This window comes from Amblyraja radiata, chromosome 8, assembly GCF_010909765.2.
Source record: "Amblyraja radiata isolate CabotCenter1 chromosome 8, sAmbRad1.1.pri, whole genome shotgun sequence".
NCBI lineage: Eukaryota > Metazoa > Chordata > Chondrichthyes > Rajiformes > Rajidae > Amblyraja > Amblyraja radiata.
Genome location: NC_045963.1, coordinates 50,562,265 through 50,587,091, shown reverse-complemented (window position 1 = coordinate 50,587,091; position 24,827 = coordinate 50,562,265). Strand labels below are relative to the sequence as shown.

Here is a 24,827-nt window from a genome sequence, read left to right as displayed (position 1 = left end):
AAATCCGGCACCTTGCCTTTTACACAAGGGTTACGCCCCTGAAAAGCGTGTTATTCAATAGGTGTAAATTAAACATATACATAGGCATAAATTTGATCATGTGATTTAAAAAATACAGCACACAAATTTGGTTTTGTTGTTAATTAAGCAAGTATGTTATTTCAAAAAGGCATAAATTAAACACACATAAAATGCAAGATGCTTGTATACGCTTTCAGTAAAGAGGAATAAAATTTGGACTGCAGAGCTTAAAGGCTCAGTGCCTCTTTTTAAAGGCAGTCTTGCGATGCCACTCGACAATACCCTTGTAATAATTAATTATTGTTAATATACAATACCTGGGACTCTTTTTCATTCGAAGTCTTGTGGTTCGACTTCTGGTACATACTTTCTCCCCTTGTTTACTTTTCTCCACTTCGTCTTTTCTAAACTCTTTTATTTTAGGGACATCATCCTCCAAAATATCCAAATCCTGAAGTGCACATAAATTATATATTTGCATCAACATTTTTAAATAAGAAAACACATTTTACTTTTACAAACCCAGCAAATCTTCTTGCCAAAAGTGCATTAATCAATGTCAATGATTATTTATTGATGGGTATAAAATATTAGCCAGTGAAAATTTGAAATAAGGAAACCTATAGGCATAAGTTGCTTGCCCAACAGTACAAAGGGCCTGTCCCACTTTCACAACCTAATTCACGACCTCTGCTGAGTTTGCCCTCGACTCAAACTCGCAGCATGGTCGTCACGAGGTCGTAATGCTAGTTGTAGGTACTCGTGGCATCAAGTAGGTCGGGGCGTTTTTTCTAGCATGATAAAAAATGTCCACGAGTAAAAAAGGTCGTGAATTAGGTCATGAAAGTGGGACAGGCCCTTAAATCAGCAATTAAAAGCATTTAGCCCAAAGCATACTTGCCCTACCTATATGGTTACCCAGAAAATTGTCTTGTTAGCCTGAATATTTTTTGCAGTTTAATGTAATTTTATTATATATTTGATATAAAAATGTTGTTTACCTTCTCTTTCACTGTCTGCAAGTGTGCTTTGTTGGTTCTTCTACTGGACCTTGTAAGAGGAGTTGAAAAAAGAAACTCTGGCTGCTGCACAGAAGAATCCAGCAATGTAGGTTTCTCAACTATTAATTAAATTGGAAACAGAATCTGTCAATTGATCACTTGCCCATTTAGAATACCATCTCTGCTATTTAATCATGTAAAAAAGCAAACATATTTAAATTGATAATCCTTGAAAATCTCAAAACATTAAAAGCCCAATTTTTAGCAAAGTTTCATCAGGTGTAATGGCCACTAATTTTAATGCTAGATAGCTAATTGATTGTTGTAACCTTACATGTGGACCATCATCACATACTCTATCATAAAGGATCTTCATATTGAAAAATTAAAATATTGATGCTTTATAATGTAAAGCTGAAATGCCAGAAGCAGACTCAGAGCTGTACAACGCGTAAACAGGCCATCAGCCCAATTTGTCCATGCTAAGTTGCTAAACCAAGCCAGCATGATATGCTACTGCTTGCCAGACCCCACCAAACCTTTCCTATCCATTTATCTGTCCAAGTGTCTTTTAAATGACACAATGGCACCTGCCTCCAGCTCTTCCTCTGCCACCTTATGTGCGAACCACACAATGTAAAAAGTTGCCTCTCAAGTAGCCAATCATTATAATTTATAACCATTTGGGTGGGTGGGTGGGAGATTGCAACATTCACGTGGTCCACCCTGTTTCGACGAATGCAATCAACCCGGCGTGCACAAACAGAAGATCAAACAGAACAAGTTGTCTTACAGCTTTAAGCTGTGCATGCCATACGCAAGAAGAAGAAGATAGCCATTTGGCAAGTAAAACACAACAAATAGCCAATCTTAATGCTACATAAGAAATTAAACATGCACAATTTTAGATTTCTAGACAAAATTACCTTTTAACTTTCTTGATGACCTAGTGAGAGGAGGAGAGAAAGCATAAGAATCCTCTTCTGCTAAAATTATCGGATGTAATTCCGAGTCTTTACCAGATTTTCTCCTGGTTGGTTTATGGGTAAAAGTCACAGTAAGCTGTTCTTCTTGCCCGTCATCCACAATATCATCTTTGACCACAGGCTTTATTGTTTCTTTGTTTGTGACAGGCTGCCTCCTTCTTGTGTTATCAGATTTAACAGGCAAAGTAACCTCTACATTTGAAGTTAATTCAGCAATATTTTCTAGTGCCACAAGGTGGGCACCTTTGGCCCTACTTCTTGTAAGTCTGATGGGTGTAGGCACCACGGGTATGTGCTCATTAATCTCCAACTTTGAAAGTGAGTTGTCGAGGAGAGCGCCAACATCAGAAAGTTTCTTTCTTTTTTGTCTGGAAGAACGCTGAGAAATAGAAATGACTTCTGCTTTCTGATGTAGTGGCGTTCTCATAGAACTGTCCAAGATGAGCTCTGTATCTGCTCTGAATGTAACACTTCTTCTCGTCGATCTCAAGATAGGGAGCATTACAAGATGTGGCATATTGGCTTCTGCGTCATGTGTTCTACTAATGTTAGATTTCCTAGTGGACCTTGTAGTAGTAGTGTGGAGAGAGTCTGTTTTTTGATCCAGTGGTATGCCTTTATGTTCTTCCACATTATTTTTCACAATTTCATCCATCCCTGTAACCGTTCTTCTTGTACTCCTCCTTGGTGTGACAGGTATTTTAATTTTAGGTTTAACTTTTTGTATTTCCACTAATACCAATTCCTCATTATCAAGGGAACTAATTTCACCCACTTTACTTTTTCCTCTTAAGGACCTAATGGGCATTACCACAGCTTCCATTTGCTTACTCTGTACAACTTTTCTATTAAGCTCCTCAGACTCATCCACGTCAGTTTCCTCCATTGACTCTCTCTTATGCAAGCCATTTCTCTTCGTTATTCCAGTATCTACCAGAATAGGTGACTTGATGAATTCAGACATCTTTTCTTCATTTGGCTGACCTCCATTGAGGACCTCAGTCGAGTTATCTATTGGTTGACCTTCGAGGACCTCAGTTGAGTTATCTGTTGGTTGACCTTCGAGGACCTCAGTTGAGTTATCTGTTGGTTGACATTCGAGGACCTCAGACGAGTTATCTGTTGGTTGACCTTCGAGGATTTCAGTCGAGTTATCTGTTGGTTGACCTTCGAGGACCTCCGTTGAGTTATCTGTTGGTTGACCTTCGAGGACCTCCGTTGAATTATCTGTTAGTTGACCTTCTTTAAGGACCTCCTTTGAATTATCTATTGGTTGTCCTTCTTTGAGGACCTCTTTCGAATTATCCGTCAGTCGACCTTCGAGGACTTCCGTTGAATTATCTGTTGGCTGACCTCCTTTGAGGACCTCAGTTGAATTATCTATTGATTCACCTGCTTTGAAGACCTCTGTTGAATTATCTGTTAATTCACCTCCTTTGGGCACCTCTGTTGAATTATCAGTTAACTCACCTCCTTTGAGGACTTCTGTTAAATTATGTGTTATGTTTACTTTAATTGGATCAGGTACACAAGGCAATGGATCAGCAACTTTATGGTCATCTTCCAGTGGTTCTAGGATAAAATAATTATGCTTTGTACAGAGATTTTCTTCACTTTCAAAAGAATAATTTTCTGGATTCTCGTTAATGGATTCACTAATCTTAGTTTCCAATGATTCAAACAGAACAGCCTTCCTATTTTCAAACAAAGCAGCCTTTTGCTTCACCTCTGTCAATGTTAATTGTTCCACAGCTTCATCTCTATTGCCATCTTTTAATATTAAAGTCATGTTTTCTTGCATATTTTGGCACTCTGTAACACAAACTTCATCCCCTTCAACCTCACTTGCTTTGTCATTGGATTGGTCTGGAAATCCAATGTCACGTTCTCCAGCATGTAAAACTGTTCCAAATACAACTGGTTCATACTCTTTCAGCTCTATAGCAACTGTGGAGCACAACTCTTCAACTGGGGCATCAACTTCAAGTCCATCATTGACATTCTGTAATAAGATTAAAGGAATTGAGATAAAGTATTTGTTGCTTTGCTATAAATTATTTCATGAATTATAAACATGTTGACTCACCAGGCATAATGCATTATGTAAGGACGAAATTGTAATTAGTTTTAATGCTCTTACACAGAGGTATAACATGAAAGGAGAAATAATTTAACGTTATTTTACCTCCTTAGGTTATCTTTCTCAACAAACATAATTTTCAATCTTCACAGACAAATAAAGATCTCTTAAAATAAGAGGACGCATTGTTAGATATGCCTCTACTAAAAACTAATCAAAACAATATTCACTCAGTCCTACTATTCAAAAAGTTTTATTTTGGTACTGCATATAATCATGTCAAATGAGATGGATGGTGATTGCAAGAAAATGAAAACAGGCAAAGTGAAATCAAACCTCAAGGGTGAAGAGATGCTTTGCAACAATAATAGCTTCACATGGGCAATGGAGCTGCTGGTCAATTTTTGTTCCAATAGCATAAAAATAAGAAAGATGCTGCTTCAGTAATTGTAAGCTGCCCTATCTTATTCAGGATGTTTAAGCTTATCAGCATAACAATTCCAGCTGTTCCAAAAAAAAACCCCAATCAGCAACATCTCATGTCGAGGAATGTGTAATAAACTTGGTCGCAGTGGCATTCACATTTACAGCCAGGAGTAAAACCATATGGGAGAGGAATAAAGTGAAGTTCTCCTCCTTGTCTTGAAGAGAGGTGAGCAGTGGCATCCAACATCGGAAATAATAGCAGATAAGCATGCAAAGCTACAGTCAAATGCAAGTAATGTGCATTGAAGAAAATTGATTTTTTAAATAGCAGAATTCAAGAAGGTAAAAGAAATTCAGGAAAAACAGTCCAAGCTAATGGAAGAAAATGGTAGAACAATTTAAAAATTGTAATCCCATGATTTATAGCATTGAAGTGTTGGTTTGAAGAGCATCACTGAATGAAGTGTATCAGTTAAAAAGACAGATATAAAAAATCAGTACCAATTATATCTTGGTTTAATTGAAAGAAGCATGGTAACAGGTCGTTTAGCCTGAGTCTACACTGACCATCATTCACACTGGTTTGTTATCCCACTTCTGCATCCACTCCTGACACACTTGGGTCAAATTACAGAGACCAATTAAACTACAAATCTGCATGTCTTTGGGTTGTGCGAGGAAACCAGAGCACCTGGAGGAAACCCATGCAGTCAGAGGGGGAATGTGCATACTCCACAATGATAACACCTAAAATCAGGATTGAACCTGGGTCTCTCGTGCTATGAGGCAGCAGCTCTACCAGCGATGCCACAATATTGTCCATTTCAATTAAATTAAAATTGGATTTCAATTAAGATCCTGACAGTTCAAAATCCAGTGTTTGGTAGAGAATTTGCTCCCTGTATTCGAATGTTTATTATATATTAAGCCTCTATTTTGGGAAGTGGTAACTGATCAAATTTTGTCGCGATAATTTTCTATATAAGGAGTCCCATTAACTACCTGCAAAATGTTCATATATTATTTTCAGAGTTGCATCATAAAAAATTGGACAAAGATTTAGAATGCATCAATTACAATCTCTTAACCTATGTAGGTTGTAGACCAAATGGTGGAAGTCTTTCACAGCAGAGTATACTCTGCAGCTATAGTTTGTTTGCAATGTGCCCCTTTAGGTTAATCAGGACTCCATGACATAACCCAGAAATATAAACATCAAGATAAAACACAATTACAGATACATGGCATGTCTGAAAAGTGATTTATGAAGTAAATTGCAGTCAACATTTTTTATTCTGATGCATGCTGAATGAGTGAGGAACAGCCTATGTTTTTACACAAATTGGAATGAGGAAGGTAATCGAATGAGAACTGGAGAACATTGGTCAGATTACCTGCAAAAACTGAGTATTTACTGGAATTAAAATTGCAAGCGACTCATTCTGTGTACACTCAGCAACATCGTCCATCATTTTAACATCGCTTTCCTTGTATCCTGATAATGCAGATTCATTTTTCTCATTTCTTGACTCTGTTCTGGGAATGCCCTCATCGTCAACTATAATCAAAGGTGGAAAATAAGTGAGGAAAATTTGAGAATCTTTATTATACTTATATTTAAATACAAAGAAAAAATATTTTGACAATCTTGTTTTACAAATGTGCACTAGATATATTAAAGCTTTGTTCATCTTGCATGTCATACAGTTCTACATGTCAAACAATGTATTTTATAAATTGTTGTGAATGCTACTGAGAAGTCTTAACTTCACAATTCCATAGCATTTCTTGCCCTCACCCCAGTACCATGCAAAATAAAGTTTCTTGCTGCTTTTATGTTTCTGTGCCTCAAGGACAGAAAAATAGAAGCAATGTATTTTCTCTATCTTTCATTCTACATAACCTTTGAAGTTCTAAATTAAGGAATTGTAACACTTGAATGCAATAAAATCACTGCAATCGATTTGAAACTCACAAACAACAAATTAAGAAAAAAAGAACCTCCAACAGCAGCTTTTGGTAATAATGCTTCAAATTTTGCATTCCACCTGGATAACGAGCTGAAATTTCCCCAGCTAAAGCTTGGCAAAACACATTATAGAAGCAAAGAGGTCCTTCTGCAGTTGTACAGGGCCCTAGTGAAGCCACACCTGGAGTATTGTGTGCAGTTTTGGTCTTCAAATTCTTGCTATTGAGGGAGTACAGCATAGGTTCACAACGTTAATTCCCGGGATGGCGGGACAGTCATAAGCTGAGAGAATGGAGTGGCTGGGCTTGTATGCTCTGGAATTTAGAAGGATGAGAGGATATCTTATTGAAACATAGAAGATTATTAAGGGTTTGGACCAGGGGTGGAGAACCTGCGGCTTTAAAGCCGCATGCGACCTTCTAGGCCATTAGGTGCGGCCTTTTGAATGAATCCAAATGTTGTAGAACAAATCCTTTTATTTTAACTGCAGATGCTGGAAAATCGAAGGTAGACAAAAATGCTGGAGAAACTCAGTGGGTGAGGCTGCATCTATGGAGCGAAGGAAATAGGCGACGTTTCGGGTCGAGACCCTTCTTCAGGTCTGACGAAGGGTCTCGACCCGAAACGTCGCCTATTTCCTTTGTTCCATAGATGCTGCCTCACCCACTGAGTTTCTCCAGCATTATTGTCTACCTTTTATTTTTACTAATATGTTTTTTGTTTGTCTTTCATTATTTTTATTTTAATCTTAAAATGAACGTATTTAAAATACCAAAGAGTAAAAGAAGATTCAACATAATAATCCTCCCTGACTGACGGCCACAATAAAAACATTAGTAAGTCATGAGGGCTATTTTAACAAAATAATGTACATTTTGACGTATATCTAATTGAGGTTTCTTGGATGCGGCCTTATTAGATTACAGCTAACTTAATGCGACATTCCAACATGAAAAGGTTCCCCACCCTTGGTTTGGACACTCTAGCAGGGAAAAGGGGAAGTACAACAGGATCTGGGGGTCCTTGTTCATCAGTCTATGAAAGTAAGCATGCAGGTACGGCAGGCAGTGAAGTAAGCGAATGGCATGTTGGCCTTTATAACAAGAGGACTCGAATGTAGGAGCAAAGAGGTCCTTCTGCAGCTGTACAGAGCCCTAGTGAGATCACAGCTGGAGTGTTGTGTGCAGTTTTGGTCCCCTAATTTGAAGAACGACATTCTTGCTATTGAGGGAGTGCAGCATAGGTTTACAAGGTTAATTCCAGGGATGGCGGGACTATCATATGCTGAGAGAATGGAGTAGCTGGGCTTGTACACTCTGGAGTTTAAAAGGATGAGAGGGTATCTCATTGCAACATAAGATTGTTAAGGGCTTGGACACGCTAGAGGCAGGAAACATGTTCCCGATGTTGGGGGAGTCCAGAACCAGGGGCCACAGTTTAAGAATAAGGAGTAAGCCATTTAGAACGAGACGAGGATACACTTTTTCTCAGAGAGTGCGCGAGTCTGTGGAATTCTCCGCCTCAAAGGGCAGTGGAGGCCGGTTCTCTGGATGCTTTCAAGAGAGAACTAGATAGGGCTCTTAAAGATAGCGGAGTCAGGGGACATGGGGAGAAGGCAGGAATGGGGTGCTGATTGTGGATGATCAGCCATGATCACATTGAATGGCGGTGCTGGCTCGAAGGGCCGAATGGCCTACTCCTGCACCTATTGTCTATTATACGTTTGTGGTGGCATCATGTAACCCCATGAGATTATTCAACCACTCATTTAGACAATGCTAATCTGTACCAACTTCATTTCACCTTCAATTCTGTAATCCTTTATGGTTTATGCAACATAAAATATCCCTGGAAGAACTCAGCAGGCCTGGTGTGGACAGAACTGGTCGGACAACAGACTGAAGGATCCCAATCTAAAACATCGCCAGCCATTTCCCTCCACAGAACCTGTCTGGCCTGCTGAGTCCTCCAGCACTTTGTTTTTTGTTCAAGATTCCAGTATCTGCAGTCCCTTGTGGCTCCATAAAACTATATCAGTTCTAGTTGGTATTGGTATATTATTTCCAAGATACAGTGAAAAGCTTTGTTTGCGTGCTATACAGTCAAATCATATTATATACTAGTACAATTAAGCCATATACAAGTACGACAGTTAGAGCAAAGAGAAAAATCCCTGACTGTTGAATAAAGTGCTACAGCATTATAGCACTACACTTACAGAGGTCCAAGGTCCACAATGAGACCACACCCTAGCTTACACCCTAGACTGTTCAGCAACTTTGTTATTTCCATCTATCTCATCTAAACATTTTGTTTCAATTACTCAGCTTCTACTTTAAAGTTGTATTCCATGTCCTCTGCTTTGTCATCAAAGGAAATAGTTTTATTACCCAACAAATATCAGGATCATTTGAAAAAACTATCAATTAGGTGACCTTGTGTTACATGCTGACAGGAATACAAAATTAATCTGTGTAATTTGTCTAATCACAGTGCCCTCCATAATGTTTGGGACAAAGACCCATCATTTATTTATTTGCCTCTGTACTCCACATTTTAAGATTTGTAATAGAAAAAAATCACATGTGGTTAAAAGTCCACATTGTCAGATTTTAATAAAGGCCATTTTTATACATTTTGTGTTCACCATGTAGAAATTACAGCAGTGTTTATACATCGTCCCTCCATTTCAGGGCACCATTACGTCTGGGACACAGCAATGTCATGTAAATGAAAGTAGTCATGTTTAGTATTTTGTTGCATATCCTTTGCATGCAATGACTGCTTGAAGTCTGTGATTCATGGACTTCACCAGTTGCTGGGCATCTTCTCTGGTGATGCTCTGCCAGGCCTGTATTGCAGCCATCTTTAGCTTATGCTTGGTTTGGGGGCTAGTCCCCTTCAGCATATAAAAGGCATGCTCAATTGGGTTCAGATCGAGTGATTGACTTGGCCACTCAAGAATTTACAATTTTTTGGCTTTGTAAAACTCCTTTGTTGCTTTAGCAGTATGTTTGAGATCATTGTCTTGCTGCAGAATGAACCGCCGGCCAATGAGTTTTGAGGCATTTGTTTGAACTTGAGCAGATAGGATGTGTCTATACACTTCAGAATTCATTATGCTACTACCATCAGCAGTTGTATCATTAATGAAGATAAGTGAGCCAGTACCTTCAGCAGCCACACATGCCCAGGCCATAACACCCCACCACTGTGTTTCACAGATGAGGTAGAATGCTTTGGATCTTGGGCAGTTCCTTCTCTCCTCCATACTTTGCTCTTGCCATCAATCTGATATGTTAATCTTTGTCTCATCTGTCCACAAGACCTTTTTCCAGAACTGTGGTTGCTCTTTTAAGTATTTCTTGGCAAACTGTAACCTGGCCATCCTATTTTTGCGTCTAACCAGTGGTTTGCATCTTGCAGTGTAGCCTCTGTATTTCTGTTCATGAAGTCTTCTGCGGACAGCGGTCATTGGCAAATCCACACCTGACTCCTGAAGAGCGTTTCTGATCTGTCGGACAGGTGTTTGGGGTTTTTTCTTTATTATAGAGAGAATCCTTGTGTCATCAGCTGTGGAGGTCTTCCTTGGCCTGCCAGTCCCTTTGCGATTAGTAAGCCCACCAGTGCTCTTCCTTCTTAATGATGTTCCAAACAGTTGATTTTGTTAAGCCTAAGGTTTGGCTGATGTCTCCAACTGTTTTTTTCTTGTTTCTCGGTCTCATAATGGCTTATTTGACTCATTTGCACAACTTTGGTCCTCGTGTTGATAAACAGCAATAAAAGGTTCCAAAGGAGATGGAAAGACTGGAGGAAAGTCTAGGTGCTGAGAGCTCTCTTATATTTGCATGAAGGAGGCAATTAAATACATCTAAGCAATTGCAAACACCTCTGAAGCCATGTATCCCAAACATTATGGTGCCCTGAAATGGGGGGACTAAGTATAAACACATCTGTAATTTCAATGTATAAAAATACCCTTTATTAAAATCTGACAACGTGCACTTTAACTACATGTGATTTTTTTCTATTACAAATCTGAAATTGTGGAGTACAGAGGCAAATAAATAAATGATGGGTCTTTGTCCCAAACATTATGGAGGGCACTGTATTTAACCTTATTAGATCCAATAACTTTCTGGTGAATTTTCTCATAGTTGATACTCAGAAATGAAAGTGGATCTCCAGATGAGGTGTACCCAAAACTATAAATCTATAGCTCTACTCTCACCCATCAATCAGATACATTGTTCAATATGATTAATCATTCTTACAGGTCCGATAGAATTTAATTTTAAAGCAATTAAAACTAAATTGGGTTTTTACTTTTATCTTGATGTCCATCACACACAAATATATAATTGTGACCCAAAATCAAGACATTGAAAAATAGAAAAAAATGCAGGTGTTTTTGATTGAAAAATATGGAATGGGCATTTCCTGTTAATTCAGTTTTTAAAACATCTTGGAGGAAGGATTTTATTTTGGGGGTGGGAAAAGGAAACCAAAATAAGAGTATTTTGCTTTGATAGTTGAAAGACTGACTGATTTAGGGATTTGCAGAATCCCATCGTGTCAGAGTGATGTCATGAGTAATGAAAAACACTGAACTTGGGGAGTGATGAATAAATCAGGATTGGGCGGCAGATGTTGTCTGCAGCCATCCTTGCTGCAGAATGAAAATTTATACCACACTCAATGTGTTGCTTGATCAGCATTACTGCAGGAAGAGGAAAACCCTCAAAGTGGCTATTACAATAAATTAAGCGGCATTCTTGCGTATAGCTTGATTGTGCTCATGTATGGTGTGATTTGTCTGGATAGTATAGATTCAATTCTGGCTTGAACAATGCTATTCAGAGCAACAACTATTAGGTAGACGATAAAAATGACGTTTATAACGGTACATGCAGTCACCCAACTTTAGAAAGGCAAAAAGAGTTTACAACCTATGTTGACTGCCCTTAATAGATTTGTTATTTTTTTAAATTGCATTTGCTTTAATTGGTTTGTATCTGAAATACCTGCAAGTAACTGAATATTAGCAAACACAACTCCTTTGATTACTTGGGAAAACCCAACAGTTTTTTTTGCATGAAAGATTCTTTCAGTTGCCAGAAACAACTTTTGCCAAAAGATATTTGATGAAGAGCAAAAGCAATTATTTATGTTTTTATGTATTTATGTTTTTTTCTGTATTCAAATAACTATTCTTTAAATCAAAATCTTAAACATCAGGCACATTTCACCAGCTTTAATCAAATTTCTGGAAACGGCCATTAATGAGACGGCATTCAGCAGTTTTACTGAACGCAATCTACCATACTAGCGCAAAAGTTCATAAAATGGAATTGCACGCAACTACAAAATAATCTACTTATCCAATTTATGGGAGGTCAAGATATAAAATTATGACATAGAAAACAAATGAGGAAAAAAAAGTATTTCAAAGAGTTTGAAACTAGCCGTTTTGATAAATGGCTTTATTGATAACTTCCTTTGGATAAGATTAAGGAGAATATCAAGTTATTACACTAGTACATTAGGAGCAAGAAGGCAGCCAGGGTAAGACCAAATACCATGAAGTAATCTATATGTGGAGCCAGGAATTATAGACAAGGTCTTAAATGAAAATTCCTCGACTCTATCCAACAGGAAAGAAATCATGGAGGATCGTGAATTCGGGGAGGAATACGTTGAAAGTCTGGAGCCTCAGTATTAAGAAGGTGGAGTTATTAGATGTCTTGGAATGAACAAGGGTCAACAATTCTCCAATTCCTGATGAGATCTGTCATAGAGAATGTAATAGCAAACAAGGGAAGAAATTGCTGGGGACCTGGCCAAGATTTTCACATTTTCATTAGCCATAAGCAAGGAACCAGAAAAGCAAGAGGATAGCCAGGAAGGGTAGTAGGATAAGCCACATAACCACAGATGTAGGGAGGTCCATGTTACTGCTGAAAATATAGGATTTATGTACATTTGGAAAGGCATGATTAGAGGCAGACAACATGACTTTGGGGGTGAAAAGATTATGAGGCAAAACCAATCGCAATCCAATGCAAATTGACGAATTAGATTCAAACTGACAGTCATAGGAAACATTGAAGGGTGATGGTGGAAGATTACTTTCCTGATTAGAACTCTTAACTAGTGATGTACTGTAGGGATTGGTACTGTAACATTTGCCATATAAGATTCATAGAAACATAGAAATAGCTACATAGACAATAGGTGCAGGAGTAGGCGATTCGGCCCTCGGAGCCAGCACCGCCATTCATCCATCCACAATCAGTACCCCGTTCATGCCTTCTCCCCATATCCCTTGATTCCGCTAGCCCAAGAGCTCTATCTAACTCTCTTTTGAATCGGCCTCCACTGCCTTCTGAGGCAGAGATTTCCACAAATTCACAACTCTCTGGGTGAAAAAGATTTTCCTCTTCTCAGTTCAAAATGGCCTTCCTCTTATTCTTAAACTGTGGCCCCTGGTTCTGGACTCCCCCAACATCGGGAACACGTTTCCTACATCTAGTGTGTCTAATTCCTTAATAATTTTATGTTTCTATAAGATCCCCTCTCATCATTAATTCCAGTGAATATAAGCCCAGTCATTCCATTCTTTCATCATATGACAGTCCTGCCATCCCAGGAATTAACCTTGTGAATCTATGTGGCACTCCCTCGATAGCAAGAATGTCCTTCCTCAAATTAGGAGACCAAAATTGCACACAATACTCCAGGTACGATCTCAGGTCCCTGTACAACTGCAGAAAGACCTCTTTGCTCCTATACTTAAATCCTCTTGTTATGAAGGCCAACATGCCATGAAGGCCAACATGCCATCTTCACTGCCTTCTGTACCCGAATGCTTATTTTCAGTGACTGATGTGCAAGGACACCCAGATCTTGTTGCACCTCTCCTTTACCTAATCTGACACCATTCAGATAATAATCTGCCTTCTTGTTCGTGCCACCAAAGTGGATAACCTCATATTTATCCACATTATACTGCATCAGCCATGCATCTGCTCACTCACCCAACCTATCCAAGTCACCCTGCATCCTCAAAGCATCCTCATAGCATTTGTATTAATCCTTTGGGATGCAAGGAAGGCATTTTTAAAAAGGGATTACGAGGGGCTGATTTAATTTTTTTAAAGTGGTTAATATCTGGAACACTCTGCCAGAAGGGTAGCACGGTAGCGGAGCAGTAGAGTTGCTGCCTCAATGACCCGGGTTCGATCCTGACTATGGGCGCTGTCAGTATGGAGTTTGTATGTTTTCCCTGGCATGGGTTTTCTCCAGCAGCTCTCGTTTCCTCCCACATTGCAAAGACCCACAGGTTTGTAAGTTATTTGGTTTGATAAAATTGTTAAATTGTCACTAGTGTGCAGGATAGTGGATTCAGTGATCACTATTTGGTGCCTACTCAGTGGGTCTAAGGGGCTGTTTCTATGATGTATCTCAAAAAGTCTAAATATGGTAGGATCAGATGCAATTACAATGTTTAATAGGCATATATACAGACACTTACATAAAACATAGAAGGATAAGGTCCTAATGCTGGCAGATTGGATTAATGTAAATGGGCAAAAAAGTTGCTGTGTATGTGGCGGCGTGTATAAAGACCTGTTTCTGTGTTGCACAAGATAACAAAGTGATAAGGAAAGAGTTACGGGGCTACATAATGCTTTACTCAAAAAAGGAACATGGGAGATGGTACTACATTGTTTTAAAAGGAAGAGCAAATTAAAATTTGAAGGTAGAGATAGAGTTTTAAGATTAGGATTGAATTGTTCAAACAGAAGGTAGCATAGACATTCGTCCTGTATTCTCAATGTACTGCAAAGTCATGGTAACATGTTTCCCCATTTATAGGCAAAAGTGACAAGTAAATAATTATCAAGTTCTTTAAACTCACTGGTACTTAGCACACATATACACAAGACATGTAACAAAATAAACGAAAGGAAGTTAATCGCATTATGTGCCAACGCAACAATGATTTCCTTTCCAAAATGGCATAACTTCTGCAAAGGTGAAAAATTTGCTGATTATACGTAAAGTGCGCCATGTGTAAGAAACACCAAATAAAACTGCTGTAATAAAAGCAAGCCTCTCTTTTTTGTTAATATACCATGATCTCACAGGAACTTTGAAAATCACAATTATATAGTACACAAAACTAGATTTCATAAATAAGTTCAGACAACAAATCAGGCAGTTTGGTTTATTAGCATTTTACACACATTTTTGTTTGAAAGATATCTCGCTGACTTGGATTTCATAGACAAATCCACTCCAGTTGTTCTCAGGTGTCTCTTGGCAATCAAACCTGTTGACTGCAGATGCTGCATTGAAAATAATTTGAAAGAAAGGCTCACCTGCGATAGTTAGCTAGTTTTATTTAAGCTAGGTGGTAATTTTAAACAGAAGCAAGAAAAGCAATTATACATACGATCCGTGTCTGAAGTAGATGGAAGCAAACTGTCTTCATCCTGTACCAATCCTTTCTTTTCCCCTGGTATCGGAGACAGCACTTGTTCCTCAGATGTTTCTGGATGCATGGTTTCACTGTGTAATCAAACAAGTCAAACAGAATTAATAGCACAGAAAGTTAACATTTGACCCAATTTGGCCCTCCTAGTGTTTTTATGCGTAAAATGTATCCCCATGTTACTTCACCTCACCCATTTAGCACATCCTTTTCTCCCTTGTGTACTATTGCAGCTTCCCCTTAAATACATCTATGTCAGCAACCTCATCTTCTAGTTGTGCCGAGTCTCAAATTTGTACTACTTTTTTTGAAAGGAGCTTTCACCATTCCCTCCAAGATTATTTGGGCTACCATCTATAGTTATGCTCACATCTAGAAACAAGGTCTAACCTATCAAGCTTGTCCCTAATTTTAAAGATATCTGTTAAATGCATTCACTTAACACGGCTAATGGTGCAAAGTGCTACTACAATAGAACACTATAATTTAAGATTCAGATGAGCAATTTGTTAAAGTTCAACACATGTCTTGATGGTAAAGTTTCCAAGAAAAGAGCTGGGGAACAGCATTGACTGTGCAATTGGAGAAATGAAAAAGAGGAAGAGTGTGAAAACAGGCCATCGGTCCAACTTGCCCACATGGCCCAACATGTCCCATCTACACTAGTCCCACCTGCCTGCGTGTGGTCAGAATTGAACCCAGGTTACAAATGCTGTGGGGCAAGAAATGGGACTGACCAACTTGGTCAACAAAGGGCTGTTACCATACTGTATTGTGCTACGACTGTGTGACTACTTGTTGCATATTCTAGAATTAGACTTAAATTCAGTGAAGACAACCTCAAATTTTGTTTGGTAAACTATATTACCTGGATTTTTTAGTCATGCAAAAGATTCTTTCAGACGGTCAATTTCTTTCTTCCAAGTTGAATTCTTATCCAAAGCATGATGATTATTTTATTAATGAGCATAACATATTGGGAAAAGAAGATTAAATACTGGGAAGTTAAACGCTACATGTAGTAGCAGCTCATGGGAATAAAATTCTTTTTTTTAAAAAGGTGATTAATGAATGGAGTCGTGCACTACCTTCTATCTGTAACCACAGGCCTCAAGCCGCACTTCCCAGACCCCACATATTTCTGTCAAATTATGTCACAGACCTCTACTTAAAAGGGTGTACTGAGGAACTATTAACAAGCCTACTGGCAAGTAGCTCGACTGGACAAAAGTTAGCCTCATGTACTACAGACAGGCAAATGATCACTGTCTGGATGGTTGCATAACACCTGCTATGTTTTTTCACCACAAAAATAAGAGCAGACGTGAGATTTAAATTAATTTAAGATCAAAGTCTAATAACGGAAAAGCAAGAAATTTTGGACAGCAGAATTCACATTTGCTCAAATAGGAGTCATAAAGAATAGAAAATACCGAGCACATTTTGTATAATTAATATAAATAATGATGGCAAAAGTTGGGGATAATACCATAAACTCACCCCTCATCAGAAGTTATGAGATTATGTGCTGGCAAAACTGCTTCTTCACTGCTCGAGCCCATAAATTCTGTGGCATCATTTACCAATAGGGAAGTATTTTCATTCTTGTCAATCTCCAAAACTATCAATGGAGAGTAGAGTAGTCATTGAATTTGTTTTGTTTAAAATTAAGACAAGTAATTCAGGACGCACTACAACTCTCAGTTCAAAACCAACAGGGCCCCATCTCAATGCACATAATAATAATAATAATAATAATGGATGGGATTTATATAGCGCCTTTCTAATACTCAAGGCGCTTTACATCGCATTATTCATTCACTCCTCAGTCACACTCGGTGGTGGTAAGCTACTTCTGTAGCCACAGCTGCCCTGGGGCAGACTGACGGAAGCGTGGCTGCCATTCTGCGCCTACGGCCCCTCCGACCACCACCAATCACTCACACACATTCACACACAGGCAAAGGTGGGTGAAGTGTCTTGCCCAAAGACACAACGACAGTATGCACTCCAAGCGGGATCCGAACCGGCCACCTTCCGGTCGCCAGCCGAACATTTAGCCCATTGTGCCATCTGTCGTCCCAGAGAAACATAGAAACATAAAATTAATAAACAAATAAGCAAATTAAAAAGTCCAAATTGATTATTCTTTCTGACATTCAGCAGGATACAATTAATTCAAATCTATGCTAAGAGGCTGTTTAATGAAATATGGTCGTTTTTTGAGACATTTGGCACATTATTTAAACAAACCTTAATGTATGTATGGCAGACTTAATTAATTGTTCAATATAAAACAAACATAGAATGCCCTCCATAATGTTTGGGACAAAGACCCTCATATATTTATTTGCCGCTGTACTCCACAATTTGAGATTTGTAATAGAAAAAAACCATGTGGTTAAAGTGCATATAGTCAGATTTTAATAAAGGCCATTTTTATACATTTTTGTTTCACCATGTAGAAATTACAGCAGTGTTTATACATAGCCCCCCACCCCATTTCAGGGCACCATAATGTTTGGGACACATGGCTTCACAGGTGTTGTAATTGCTCAGGTGTGTTTAAATGCCTCATTTATGCAGATATAAGAGAGCTCTCACAGCCTAATCTTTCCTCCAGTCTTTTCATCACAGTTGGAAACTTTTATTGCTGTTTATCATCATGTGGACCAAAGTTGTGCCAATGAAAGTCAAGGAAGCCATTATGAGACTGAGAACCAAGAATAAAACTGTTAGACATCAGCCAAACCTTAGGCTTACCAAAATCAACTGTTTGGAACATCATTAAGAAGAAAGAGAGCATTGGTGTGCTTACTAATCACAAAGGGACTGGCAGGCCAAGGAAGACATCCACAGCTGATGACAGAAGAATTCTCTCAATAATAAAGAAAAATCCCCAAACACCTGTCAAACAGATTAGAAACACTCTTCAGGAGTCAGGTGTGGATTTGTCAATGACCACTGTCCGCAGAAGACTTCATGAACAGAGGCTACACTGCAAGATGCAAACCACTGGTTAGTCACAAAAATAGGATGGCCAGGTTACAGTTTGCCAAGAAGTACTTAAAAGAGCAACCACAGTTCTGGAATAAGGTCTTGTGGACAAATGAGACGAAGATTAACATATCAGAGTGATGGCTAGGGCAAAGTAGGAGAGAAGGAACTGCCCAAGATCCAAACAATACCACCTCATCTGTGAAATATGGTGGTGAGGGTGTTATGGCCTGGGCATGTATGGCCGCTGAAGGTACTGGCTCACTTATCTTCATTGATGATACAACTGCTGATGTAGCATAATTAATTCTGATGTGTATAGACACATCCTATCTGCTCAAGTTCAAACAAATGTCTCAAAACTCATTGGCTGGCAGTTCATTCAACAGCAAGGCAGTGATCCCAAACATACTGCTAAAGCAACAGTTTTTCAAAGCTAAAAAAGGTCAATTCTTGAGTGGCCAAGTCAATCACCCGATCTGACCCTAATTTAGCATGCCTTTTATATGCTGAAGAGAAATCTGAAGGGGACTAGCCCCCAAAACAAGCATAAGCTAAAGATGGCTGCAACACAGGCCTGGCAGAGCATCACCAGAGAAGACACCCAGCAACTGGTCATGTCCATGAATCGCAGACTTCAAACAGTCATTGCATGCAAAGGATATGCAACAAAATACTAAACATGATTACTTTCATTTACATTACATTGCTGTGTTCCAAACATTATGGTGCCTTGAAATGGGGGGGGGGGGGGGGGGGGGGGGGGGGGAAGACTATGTATAAACACTGCTGTAATTTCTACATGGTGAAACCAAAATGTATAAAAATGGCCTTTATTAAAACCTGACAATGTGTACTTTAACCACATGTGATTTTTTTCTATTACAAATCTCAAATTGTGGAGTACAGAGGCAAATAAATAAATGATGGGTCTTTGTCCCAAACATTATGGAGGGCACTGAAAATCAAGGTTGGTAAAACTTACCTTCTTCACATTCAAAGGGGTGCTGCTCATTATCCACATGAAACAGTTTTTCATTTTTAAGCACTTCTTCATTTTTAGATTGAGAAATGTCAACATCTTGGTCACTGGTTACATCCCTGTCCACAGCATCCACAGTAGTACGATCACAACTTATGATTCTCTCCTCCTTGTTAAAGATCAATTCATCTACTGAAACAGTTTTCTCCCTATCCTTAGATGTGTCCCCCCTATCTAGGGATTCAGCAGCATCCACATATTCTTCCATGGACCAGTCTTCTGTTCTTCCAGAACTATCAACATCTTCTTTACTAGCATCTTTGTCAGTGCCAGAAAGATTAACCACTTCTACTCTCTCAAATAGTACCCCATTATCTGGGGATAGTTCACTTGCAACCAGATTCTCTGGAGTTGAAGGCCATGATTCAATAGATGGTGTGCGTGGAATCCGTTTCGATAAAGGTGGCAGTTGTAATTCATCAGCAGCTGCATCCTTGATTTAAAAAAAGATATCTCAATTTCCAAGCTATAATAAAATAACAAATTAACCCATGAACTGCCATGCCACTTATGAAAAACAAGGTTATAGTAAGCTCTAAATTATAAATCCTGTTCCTCTTGCTCAGCATTTAATTAGACTATACAATACCAACCATTCCTTGAAAGTAAATCTATTGATCCAAAATGGTTGTAGATAGCCATGGTAGAAGAAAAAATCCACGGGCAAGCAACCTTTACATGTGTGTCTCATTGACCAGCATTTCATAAGATTGCATTCTTTTTGCCCCCAATCCACTACTAATAAGAAACCCCTCAGTACAAGGTTCAGTAAGATGGCCAGAGATTTTATTTTTTAAACCGTCCATTTTAAAACCCCTTCCTCAAGTCCCTTTCATCTCTCTCCCCTTCCCTCGTTTCCTTCTATCCATATCTGACCCTCCATCTTCACATTTCACTCCTTCCTTTAACTCACACCCTTTCATCTCCTTTTCACCAATACTCAGAGTCACATACACCACCCAACTGGCAATCAACTCACCTCTCACTTGCCAGGTTTTATCCCGTCCACCCCACCTTTTTTTTCCTCTAGCTTTCTTCCCCCCCTACTCCAATCAGTCTGAAGAAGAGTCCCAACCAAAATTTAATCTGTCCATTCCCTCGGCAGATGCTGCCTGGCCCACTCAGTTTCTCCAACATTGTGTTTTTCCCCAGATTCCAGCACCTGCAGTTTCTTGGGTCACCATGTTACTCCATCTTGTTGAAATGTTTGGGAAGGAGCTTAAAAAAAAAAAATCGCAATAAAGTCATCCAATCGAAGCTATAACTGGAGATAGTTCGGAAACTGCATCCTTCCTCCAAAATGCACAACCAAGCATTTATTAAATTTATGCCTCATCTTTGCATTCCCACCTCAGTCGTGGAACATGATTGTCTACCTAGCTTGACCAGAATGATAATTTTGTAACAAAATGTCAGAAATGAATCCAATACTAATTTTGAAACAGATCAGTATTGATAGTGATAGATAGGGTAGTCAAAAAGGCTTTTGGTACATTGGCCTTCATCAGTCGGCACTGAGTATAGAAGTTGGGAGTTCGTGTTGCAGTTTTTTAAGACGTAGGTGAGGCAGCATTTAGAGTATTGTGTTCAGTATTAGGCACCATTGAGGTTGAGCAGGCTTGGACTCCTTGGAGCACAGGAAACATATCCCCATATCCCTTGATTCCATTAGGCCTAAGAGCTAAATCTAACTCTCTCTTGAAAACAATTGGCTTCCACTGCCTTCTGTGACAGAGAATTCCACCGATTCACACTCTCTGATGTAAAAGTTTTTCCTCATCACAGACTTCTACCTACGAGCCACGGTTGTGGCCTGGGAACGCAGCCGGAAGCCTTTATCGAGGCGCCGCGGTATCGATACTTCCCGGATCTCCCCGTAGAAGCCCGGGTCAGGGCCCGGCCGGGGCCTTGTGGGTAGAGGCCTGAGTCGGGCTAAGCGGCCGATGGAGCCCATGGCTGGGGCCCGGGTCAGCACCACGGACGCGTGAAGCAGGGCATCGACAGCGGTGACGCCTCGCAATGATGGGGCCTCGGCGGTGGTGAAGCCTCGCGGCGGCAGCGATGCCTCGCAGGTTGACCCGCGGTCGATGAGAGCATGGAGAACCACCGTGAGGGGGGAGGGGAAGAACAATGAAGGACCTGGCGTGGGGGGTCGCCGTGAGCGGAGAGCAATGGACAATGGGGGGGCGAGGCGGGGAGACAAAGGACAATGGGGACCCGAAAGGACAATGGGGACCCGGCGTGGGGGGAACTGCTGTGGTTGGGGGGGGGGGGGGAAGGGGAGAGGAAAAGAAGGGGGGACAAAAAGGGGGAGCCGGCGTGCTTTGTAACTTTGTCAGTGCCGTAGGTGGCTGCTATTTGTATACAGTGTGTGTGCAAGGAAAGAATCTCACTGTGCTTAGTCACATGTGACAAAGTATTCCTATTCCTAAATGGCCTATCCCTTATCCTTAAACTGGGACTCTGGACTACCCCAACATCGGGAACATTTTTCCTGTATCTAGCCTGTCCAATCCTTTAAAAATTTTGTGTTTCTATAAGATTCCCTCTCATCCTTCTAAACTCCAGTGAATGCAAGCCCAGTCGATCCATTCTTTCATCATTCTTTCATCCATCCCGGGAATTAACCTGGTGAGCATACACTGCAGTCCCTCAATAGCAAGAATGTCCTTCCTCAAATTAGGAGACCAAAACTGCACATAATACTCCAGGTGTGGTCTCACCAGGGCCCTGTACAACTGCAGTAGGACTTCCTTGCTCCTATACTCAAATGCTCTCGCTATGAAGGCCAACATGCCAATTGCTTTCTTCACTGCCTGCTGTACCTGCATGCTTACTTTCAGTGACTGATGTGCGAGGACACGCAGGTCTCGTTGCATCTCCCCAACTTCCCGTTGGAGGCGCGACACTGTTGCAGCGGCCCCTACAGCCTGTCTGTCTTTTTTTTATTTTATGTCTAGTTAATGTACACAAATGTAGTTGTTTTATTTTTTTAATACTGTTTTTAACTGTGTTTATGTGGGGGCGGGGGAAAACTTTAAAAAATCTCTTCCCTGCACGGGAGACCCAACCTTTTTCCTGTCGGGTCTCCGGTGTCATAGGGGCCTAGCACCGTGGAGCGGCCTCCAGCCGGAACGACCTGGGGGCTCCAGTCGCGGAGCCTGCGGAGCTGCGGACTTACCATCATGGGGCTGGCCGGCCTCGGAGCGTGGGGAGCGATGGTGGCTCACTGCTGCGGCCCGACCCCGGAGCTCGGAGGCTCCAGATGCAGCCGCAGGTCCGGTGGACTGGGACATCGGGAGCTCGCGGGTCCGGGTGAGAGACCGCTTTCCGGAGCAACACAACTTCTTCAGCCCGTGTCGTGGGGTTGGAACAACCCGGAGCGGGGCCGTGCATGGCCCGGTGCGGCTTTAATGGCCGCGGGACATTCCAGCGCCCGCGGGGGGCTCCAACATTGTGACTTTTGGGTCTGGAGCGGGGCCGTACATCGCCCGGCACGGACTAAAATGGTCGTGGGACTTACCATCGCCCGCCTGGGACCTCAACATCAGGAGAAAAATGGAGAGCAGGGGAGAGAAGAGACTTTGCCTTCCATCACAGTGAGGAGGAGGTTCACTGTGATGGATGTTTGTGTGAATTAAATTGGTTGTGTGTCTAGTATGAATCGTTTTTTGTTTGCATGGCTGTAGAAACAGAGTTTCGTTTGAGCCTCACTGAGGTTCAAATGACAATAAATATTGTATTGTATTCTAATCTGACACCAGATAATAATCTGCCTTCTTGTTCTTGCCACCAAAGTGAAAAACCTTATTTATCCACATTATACTGCATCTGCCCACTCACCGAACCTATCCAAGTCACCCTGCAGCTTCATAGCATCCGCCTCGCAGCTCACACTGCCACCCAGCTTTGTGTAATCCGCAAACTTGGAGATGTTATGTTTAATTCCTTCGTCTAAATCGTTAATATATATTGTAAATAACTGAGGTCCCAGCACTGAGCCATACAGCACCCCATTAGTCACTGCGGATGGGGGTGGGGGGAAATCTTATAGAGGTGTATAAAATCATGAGAGGAATAGATCGGGTAGATGCAGAGTCTCTTGCCCAGAGTAGGGGAAATTGAGAACCAGAGGACATTGGTTTAAGGTGGGGGGGGGGGGGGGGGGGGGGGGGGGAAGATTTAAGAGGAATATGATGGGTAATTTTTTCATGCAAAGGGTGGTAGGTGAATGGAACGAGCTGCCAGAGGAGGTAGTTATGGCAGGCACTATTACAACGTTTAAGAAATATCTAGACAGGTATATGGTTTTGAGGGATACGAGCCAAACGCAGGCAGGTGGGACTAGTGTAGATGGAACATGTTGGCCAGGCTGGGCAAGTTGGGCCTGTTTTCACACTGTAAGACTCTATGACTAAGTGTCCCCTCTACCCCTGATTCTCCAGAGAAAAAAATCCAAGTTTGTCCAATCCCTTGTAACCAATAACCTCTAATTCAGGTCACATTCTGGTAAACCTCTGCAGCAACTCCAAAGCCTTAACATTCTTCCTGTAATATTTCACGCAGAGAGTGGTGAATCTCTGGAACTCTCTGCCACGGAAGGTAGTTGAGGCCAGTTCATTGGCTATATTTAAGAGGGATGTGGCCCTTGTGGCTAGAGGGATCAGGGGGTATGGAGAGAAGGCAGGTACGGGATACTGAGTTGGATGATCAGCCATGATCATATTGAACGGCGGTGCAGGCTCGAAGGGCCGAATAGCCTACTCCTGCACCTATTTTCTATGTTTCTAATGGGGGTACCGGAACTGGATACAATACTCCAAATATAACCAAACCTTTATAAAGCTGCAACATGACTTCATGACTTCTTCTCAATACCTCTGACTGATGAAGGCAAGCATACCATACTACCATATCATACCATATGCCAGGAAGCGAGCGGGCAAGATCATCTCTGACCCCTCTCACCCTGGCCACAAACTCTTTGAATCACTTCCCTCTGGAAGGCAACTCCGGATTGTCAAAGCTGCCACAGCCAGACATAAAAACAGTTTTTAACCACGAGTAGTTGCTCTACTCAACAGCCAAAAATCTGTAGCCTCCCTTTGATCTGGTATTTTGTTGGTTCACATGCTTGATCAATGGTGTTTTATCATTAATGTCTTATTATTTTAATAATTTTCAGTGTTTTCTGAGTCATTCGTAACTGTCACTGTATGTCACGTTGTTACTTGTGGGCGGAGCACCAAGACAAATTCCTTGTATGTGAATACTTGGCCAATAAACTTACTTACTTACTTAACCACTCGATCTATTTGTGTTGCCACTTTCAGAGAGCTGTGGACTTTTACTCCAAGGTCCCTCTATCCATGAATGCTGTTAAGGTTATCTTGTATACTGTATAATGTTCCCCATTACATTTGACCTCCCAAGTACACCTCACATTCGCTCAGATTAAACACCATTTGACAATTATTTGGCTGTATCTGTAATGTATGCTATATCTATTCTTTACTTACTATCCGCAATTTTGTCAGTTTTGGTAGCCTTAAACGTACTGCCCAATACATTTACACATGTCACAAATAACAGAGGTCACAGCACAGATCCCTGCAGAACACCACTGGACACAGACATCGAGCCAGAACACCCTTCACAAACAAATAAATCACTTGGATACCATGCATCAATTTCAAGTCCCCTGCAATCACCTCTCAATAATCTGGGATAGGGCCCATCAAGCCATGGGAATTTGTCAACCTTAATGCTTTTCAAAATACCCAATATCACCTCCTCCTTGATCTCAAG

At 40.7% G+C, this 24,827-nt stretch overlaps 1 protein-coding gene across 11 annotated transcripts in view; it reads right to left on the bottom strand.

The window, feature by feature from the left end:
• Positions 1-24,827, bottom strand: part of ahctf1 (AT-hook containing transcription factor 1) — a 131,227-nt gene that overhangs the window by 1,379 nt on the left and 105,021 nt on the right. The window contains exons 29-36 of one of the 11 annotated variants that reach the window (XM_033025867.1): positions 18,963-19,452; positions 16,481-16,601; positions 14,942-15,057; positions 5,909-6,072; positions 3,042-4,010; positions 1,949-3,005; positions 1,023-1,141; positions 339-472 (exon numbers count right to left, since the gene is read on the bottom strand). In XM_033025867.1, coding sequence (XP_032881758.1) covers positions 339-472; positions 1,023-1,141; positions 1,949-3,005; positions 3,042-4,010; positions 5,909-6,072; positions 14,942-15,057; positions 16,481-16,601; positions 18,963-19,452 — 3,170 coding nt within the window. Of the gene's footprint in view, positions 1-338; positions 473-1,022; positions 1,142-1,948; positions 4,011-5,908; positions 6,073-14,941; positions 15,058-16,480; positions 16,602-18,962; positions 19,453-24,827 lie in introns of all 11 variants that reach the window. The other 10 variants (XM_033025870.1, XM_033025873.1, XM_033025874.1 and 7 more) reach the window with 10 other exon arrangements.